At 52.0% G+C, this 7,145-nt stretch overlaps 1 protein-coding gene across 1 annotated transcript in view; it reads left to right on the top strand.

Moving 5' to 3' along the window:
• Positions 1 to 4,922: 4,922 nt before the first annotated feature.
• The window catches only part of LOC107977165 (protein FAM83A), a 28,117-nt gene continuing 25,894 nt past the window's right edge, over positions 4,923 to 7,145 (top strand). The window contains exon 1 of the mRNA XM_027431654.2: positions 4,923 to 5,672. Coding sequence (XP_027287455.1) covers positions 5,193 to 5,672 — 480 coding nt within the window. The 5' untranslated portion in view covers positions 4,923 to 5,192. The remainder of the gene's footprint in view (positions 5,673 to 7,145) is intronic.

Below are 7,145 nucleotides of genomic sequence, written 5' to 3'. Positions count from 1 at the left end.
TAATTACAAAGGGCCTCTTATTAGAAGGTCAGGGACCCAGTGGGCATTTGTTTCTGTTCAGCCTCCCCGCCCCCAACCACAGCACGCCAGCATCCCCACACCTGCCGCAGGCGTTCGTGGAATGACACAGATGCTTGCAACCCTGAGCCCGTAAGTCCTGCTACATATCTGGATCTCTCGGCATACTCACACAAACACACCGCACAACACAGTACAACCTCAAAGAGCACATTTGAAAAGCAAAACGACCCACGAGAAGCCAGGAGAAAGACCACGGGACAATGGCAAAAGCCTCCGGCTTGGCGTCGTCAATGGTATTTTCTTTCCTTCTGTTTTGGACAAGGGAATATATGTTTGTATTTTGTTGTTGTGTCTGCAAATTGTGTAACTGTGGTCACCAGCAACATGCGATGTTGTTTCTTAAAATTTATACGCTGGAACCGGGGAGATGACTCACTGGGTAAAATTCTTTCTGAGCAAGCATGAGGTCCTGGGTTCAAACCCCCAGAGGCCATGTAAAGTCAAGTGTGTGGCATGCTTCTATAGCCCCTGCACTGATGGAGCAGTGGTGGGCAGATTCCAGGCCTCCATGGCCAGCCGGGATAGCTGAATCAGAGAGTTCCAAACTCCCGGATAGCTGAATCAGAGAGTTCAAAGCTCAAGGAGACCTTGAAAAAAAGACAGAAGAAACTGAGGAAAATGTCCTGCCATTAACCTCTGGCTTCCACACACTCATCAGGTGTGCACAGACATGAATGTCTACACATGCGTGTGTGTGTGTGTACACACACACACACACAAAATGTGTGCATGAGCAATATGGAGCAACCAGTTTCGTTCATTGCTGATGGGCATTCAGAATAGTTCAGATTTTACAAGACAGTGCAACCGTTTCTTACAGAGTTGTAAGAACATGGACCGTGGGACTTAGAAATACTGTCCTAGATAATTACCTGATATATATAAACTTCATCCATATGAAGTTCTGCATGTGGTTATTTATAGCAGCTTTATTCATAAACACTTCATGTGAGAAATCACCCAGTGTTCTTTCTCTGGGAAGCATAAACAAACCATGGTCTATCAACAAATGAAATACTATACAGCAATGAAAATTAGCTGCCTACTGATGCACAGGTTGGGTGACTCACAGTGTGTTATGCTAAACAAAAGAAGCCAGATTCCGGTGTTGAAGCCTGTGTGCTTCTATTTAGGAGACATTCAAGGACAAGCAAAATTATTTAGGGACAGATATCTGATTGGTGGTTTCCCAGGGCTGAGGGAGGGGCAGCTCTGATGTCAGAAGGACACCGGGAGTTTTTAGTGGAGATGAGAATGTTCTTTGGTTATGGGGGTGGCTACACAGCCGTGGGGCTCAGACGCGGAGCAACACATTCGCAAGGATGCATTTCAGTGCATGTAAGTGATAACTTAATTTGTAAAAAGCTCCTTGGTATTTACTAAGGGAAACTGGGGGATCCTGTGGGCTCCAAGCAGTGGATCTGGAGTCAAAGGTGGAAACAAAAGAGCCACTGACCTTGCGGTGGGGGATTCTGGGAATGGCTCTGGGATTTTTAAGGCACTACAGATGGGACCACTGGGGACCAACCTGGAGGGAGGCCACCCTGAAAAACAAATGGAGAAGTTCTGTGGGTAAGTGGGGTTTGGGGTACAGGGCAGGAACCCCCAGACACTTCTGTTCCCCACCCACTGCCTTGGCCTCGGGCAGACACAGCTTTGAGAACACCCCACCCTGCCCTGCCTTTGCTGATCTGATTTTATGCAGAAGGAATTGATTGGTGTTGACAGGGAACGATTTGCCTGTCTAATTAATATGCCAACTAATTTTCAATTTAATTGCGCATCTCGGGTCACTGGGTAACAAGACTGTGTGATTCTCTCCCTGCTACAGGCCTTGATGTGATGTGGCAGGAGAGGTGTTGCTCCCCAGGGCCCAGCCACAACCTCTAGACCTTCCCACCCGGTACACAAGCAGGCCGGGAACCACACCAGCCACTTCCTCAATCGGGACTCTTAACCATTTACTGTTCTGATAAACATTGACTCAATGCCTATTTTGTGCTTAGTCCCTAACTGGGATAGACACTCAGGCTGCCAAGAAGCCAAGACATGCCTTGCCTGCCCCCACTACCACCCAAAATTTCTCAGTTCCCGAGAGAGTATTCTCACTTGAGCCGGAAATTACAAAACCAGGTGTGGTTAAGATTGTGCCTGTAATCCCAGAACTCTGGAGGCTGAGACAGGAGGATGACTATGGGTTTAAACCAGCATGAACTACATTCTGAGTTCCAGGCCAGCCTGGACTAGAGAGGGAGACCCTGTCTCAAATACACACACGGAATCTAGCAAATACCCAGTCTGGTTACAGGGAGGAACAAGAACTTCAGAGAGAAACTAGGTCTGGACTCTGCTACTGGGTGCTTGAGGTTTCTCAGTTTTTCTCTGAAAAACATCTCTGCTACTGTCTTGTTGCCCCAGTTATCATGTAGATTATCTCAGATTCTGGGGATCTGTCTTGATGTTTCCAGATGAATTCTCTGGTCCCCTATAAAACTGCACTGGGAAATTCCTTTCCAGCTCAATCAGAAAGAGCTCTGTGATCAACTAGTAATGTCTGCAAGGGTACAGGAATGGTGGTGGTGATGGATACCAACGTTCATGTCTGTTGACGCTTCTAAAGGATCGCACTGTGAAGATCAGGAGCTGGGGACAGGAGCAGGGCTCTGAAGAGGTCTAAATTCCACTCAAAGAGTCATCTCATCATTTTTTTTTAAAGAGCTGCTTTGTGGGGAAACAGAAAAAATGGTGCCTAAGGTCACAAAGATTTCCCTCTCTCAAGGGAGGCACTCAATTATTTACCACGCTAACACAGAGGTGAGTCCAGGTAAGAGGACACCCACATGCTTCTTCTTTTCTGTCCTTTTCACCCTCTGGAGCTGAGAATCTGCAGCGCCTGACGAGCAGAAAGGGGAGCACAAAGAACGGGGCTAACACTTGGGAGGCTGAGACAGGCGGGTCTCTGTGAGTTCAAGGCCAGTGTGGTCTACAAATCGAGTTCCAGGACAGGCTTCAAAGCTACACAGAGAAACACGGTCTCGAAAAACCAAAATAACAAGTGGGGCTCGTAGAGGAAGAACGTGGGTTTCTGAATCCCAGTGCCTGTCACCTGGGCTCTGTCACCTCTCCGCTGCATGGTCTTGGGGCCAACTACTCAGTCTTTCTGATCCTTTGTTTCCTCTTCTGTGTTTTGAGGCCCAGCAACTCATCTTGCCCTCAATATGAGAGAGCCAATTTGAATAAGTGTTCCATGATTGCCAAGTATGGAAGAGATCCCATGGGTTGTTTTAGAAAGTCTCAAGTTAAAGGGGTTCACATAACACTCCTTAGCATGAATAGCAAACCCCACGGGGTGCTCCCTCTGCCCTGGACCTGTCTAAGGGGGACTGGGCTTAGGCAGTGCAGAAAACCAGATAGTCGGGGGAGAGGACACCAGTGGGATCCAGAAATCAGAAAGATGGAAGAGAAGAGCATGTCCACTTTCAGGAGCAAGAAGGAAGAGGGCAGAAAGCCAGGGAGGGATTGGTGGCTTTGTCCTCAGGGGACAGGGACCGAGGGAGGAGAGAAGATGAAGCAAAAGGAGACTTGTCTGAAATACGAATTGGAATCTCTCGGTGTCTGTCCTAAGAGGAAAGAAATTCCTTTTAAAATTGCTTTTCTTGTCTTTGGATGGGACTTTAATTTAAACAACGTGACTGTCCTGCTGGACCAAGCCACCTGGGCCACTTGTCTAAGGCCTAGATGCCTAGATCTTCTTCCTGTAGAGAGTGGCAACGCCCCAGGGGTATCCGCTCTTCCCAGCATTCTGGCTCCTCCGCAAACGCTCCATCGGAGTCTCCTGGCACAGACAGGTCCTTAGCAGGCATTGCCAGGGCCGGGCTTTTGTCCTCTAGTATCAATCCTCCACAGTTACATTTTCCTGGAAGCACCTGCCACTTTGTCCCCACAGGGCAACACTTAGTGAGCTCTCGGGCAGGCCAGGTGCTGGGATAAACCCAGGGATGAGAGTCCCTGGGTCACTGCTAGGTGATGGGCTGGCAGATGAAACACCCCGGAGCTCTCAGCCTCCAGGCAGGAAAGCTGAGATGTGACTATCTTAACACTTGGAAAAGAGCCCTAGATGTGTTCTATCCTGTCCATGAACCACGGATGACCAGAGGGGCCTACAGGTTAACCTGCACAAGACAATTGTCCTTCTCTGCTGTTTAACTCCCCCCCACCCTGTGCCCCTCTCAACATTTGCTCTCTCGAGACCCCCTCTGAGACACCTGTGCTCACACCCTCATCTTAGCCTCTTTCCTGCAGAACCCAATCCAAGCCAGTCAAACTTCCAGAGGTTCCAGCCCACAGCTGGCCTGGTTCTGGTCTGGAGAGAAAGCCCAGTTACTTCCTCAGAGGTCACAGAGTTCATTTACAAGCGGCGCCCCTCCTCTAGCCCCCAGATGGATCCCATGGGTTCCCCGGCCAGGAAGCAGCAGCCTGACTAGCAATCATCCTTCCCAAAGGTCAGCTTGAACCCCAGACCTGGAAACTGTTTGCAGCCTGAGAAAATGGGACAGTGGCAAATGCCGGACTGAGAGACAACTCTTCTTAGGACAAGGAGGGAGCGTGCATGGAGCTTGAGCAGAAGGAGCACAAAGGGGACTGGAACACAGCCACCTTAGTCCTGTCTTTCCCTTGGACAGCTGGTGCTGCGGGAGTGGCTCCTCGCTGTAACAAAGGCCCGAGGGGCCCTGGGCCCTCTGTGTTGTGCAACTGAGTGGGAAAGCCTGCTCAGCCTGCGGCTGAAGCCCAGGAAATATCCCATGGCTGACTGTGCCAAGGCGGTGCCTGATCCAGCCCTGTAGCTAGCGGGCAGGGTGGTGACCCTCAGAGATAAGCCAATCCCTAGGCTGCAGGTGAGGATCTCTGAGCAGCACCGTCAAGGCAGTGGGAATCGCTTCTCCAAATAGGCCAGAGGGGAGGAAGGGACTCTGCAGGCCAGTATGGGAAAGCCCGTAGCGTCCTAGGAATACCTGGAGCGCCACTCCTCCTGGTTCTGTCTGCCTTCTCCCTTCATCTGGAAGAGCTCCAGGGCTGGCCATCCCCAAGCCACTGAAGGTGACAGTGGCAGCATGAGCCGGTCAAGGCATGTGGGCAAGATCCAGAAACGTCTGGAAGATGTCAAGAACCAGTGGATCAGGCCAGCCAGAGCTGACTTGAGCGACAACGAGAGCGCCCGGCTGGCCACAGATGCCCTCCTGGATGGGGGTCCCGATGCTTACCGGCGCGCGCTCAGCCGGGAAGGGGAGATAGACTTCCTGTCCTCGGAGGAGACACAGTACATCCAGGCCCACGCCAAGGAGCCCCCCAGTATCCCAGACCCCTCCGGAGGGGCTGAGGGGGCTTCCAGAGGACTAGACTCGAGCTCTCTGCAGTCGGGCACCTACTTCCCTATGGCTTCGGAAAGCATCGAGCCAGCCCTGCTGCACAACTGGACCTGGGCTGAGAAGCCCTACCTGAAGGAAAAGTCCAGCGCCACCGTGTACTTCCAGAGGGACAAGCACAACAACATCAGAGATCTGGTCCGCCGCTGCATCTCCCGGGCCAGCCAGGTACCCACGCAGAGCAGAGCTGGTGTCGCTTGGTCGTGGGCGGGAAGCAAGGCTGGTAGACCCGGGCTAGGGGTACATCCTGCTGTCACCGGTTTGCCCTGGAACGCAGACCCCTGGTCCCTGGATCCTAGGCCACTGAGGCCCATGCCCGATACTACAGTCTCCTATGTGGGAAGGATAAGTTTCTCTGGGCTCTCTTTGCTCTCTCTGCCTGTCACTCAGCCCTGAGTCCCCTGCAGTCCCTGGCCTTGGCTTCAGGGCTTTGGACTATGCTTGTCCCTCACCCTGCTTTCACTCTTTCATTCCTGCGTCCAAATGAAGGGTGGGGCACTTCATCAGGGCATGTCCTTGTCCTTTTGTCCTCTCAGCCTCTGTTTAGACCTGGCTGCCCACAAGTGGCCCTGTGGTCCCTATTTTTTGTTTGTTTATTTGTTTTTGCTTTGTTTTTTTTTTTTTTTCGAGACACAGACTCCGTGGCCCCTGTCTGAAGCTTTAAAAAAAAAAAATGATGACAGGAGGGGGCCAGAGAAAGTTTCCCTCTTGCCAGGCGTGCTGTTGTCTTGATAAGACAGTGAAGGAGACTGAAATTCCTTCAGAACAAGGGCCCAGCTGGGTAGGACCTCAGGCATCTGTGGCAGACAGGGCAGGAGTTCCCAGCGCCCCTGGGCACTCACCTGCAGTGGCTGGCCCTGTCAGCAGGGGGCTGGGTAGAGGGGCTCACTTTCTGATAGCCCTTCCTTCCCACGGGCTTGTGGGTGCACCCACCCCTCCTTCCTGAAGCTGCAAGGCAGAAAATCTGTCACCCAGGGTTGGGGGTGTGGCTCTGTGGTGGAGTGTTTTGTTTAGTGTGTAAGAGGCCATGTTCACTGATCCCCATTACCGCTGCTTGGGGGGGGGTGTCTATAAAGACATACCCCCTGCTTGGGGGGTCTATAAAGACATACCCCCCTCTCTTCCAACGAGCCCCCGCCCTGTGTTGGTTTCCGTCTCATAAAACACTCACTGATATTTGTACTCACTCACTTGTGGCTATGGCCCTGGGCTCATGCCAGGATACACTGCCAGGGTCAACATTGTGTGACATCTTAAAGTGCTGGGAAGAGCCACCAAGGCTGGGGGCATGGAGGATTGTGAGGGAGCAGAGTTCCGGAAAATGAAATTGGGCGGAGCCACTGTATGGCGGGGCTGCTTGGGAACTGGATTTCGTGACATGGTTGACATCAGCAGTTGACAGATGATCCCAGACAGGCTTTCAGGAGCCTGGGAAGCCTAGGGCTATCCTGTGACACCTCAGGCAAATGACCTCTCAGGCCTTAGCTGCTATGCTGCACTGAGGTTCCTTTGGGCCTGTTGCTGAGTGTGCTGGCTCTGGTCTCTTGGGTGACTGACTGGTCCTCTCCTAAGGGTGGGACTTGTGCGCAGGGAACCCTAGGCCACAGCTTCAGGGCCAGTGCAGCACCCCGGAAGGAAGCC

The sequence above is a fragment of the Cricetulus griseus genome, chromosome 10, assembly GCF_003668045.3.
Source record: "Cricetulus griseus strain 17A/GY chromosome 10, alternate assembly CriGri-PICRH-1.0, whole genome shotgun sequence".
NCBI lineage: Eukaryota > Metazoa > Chordata > Mammalia > Rodentia > Cricetidae > Cricetulus > Cricetulus griseus.
This window is presented reverse-complemented; position numbering and strand designations above follow the sequence as displayed.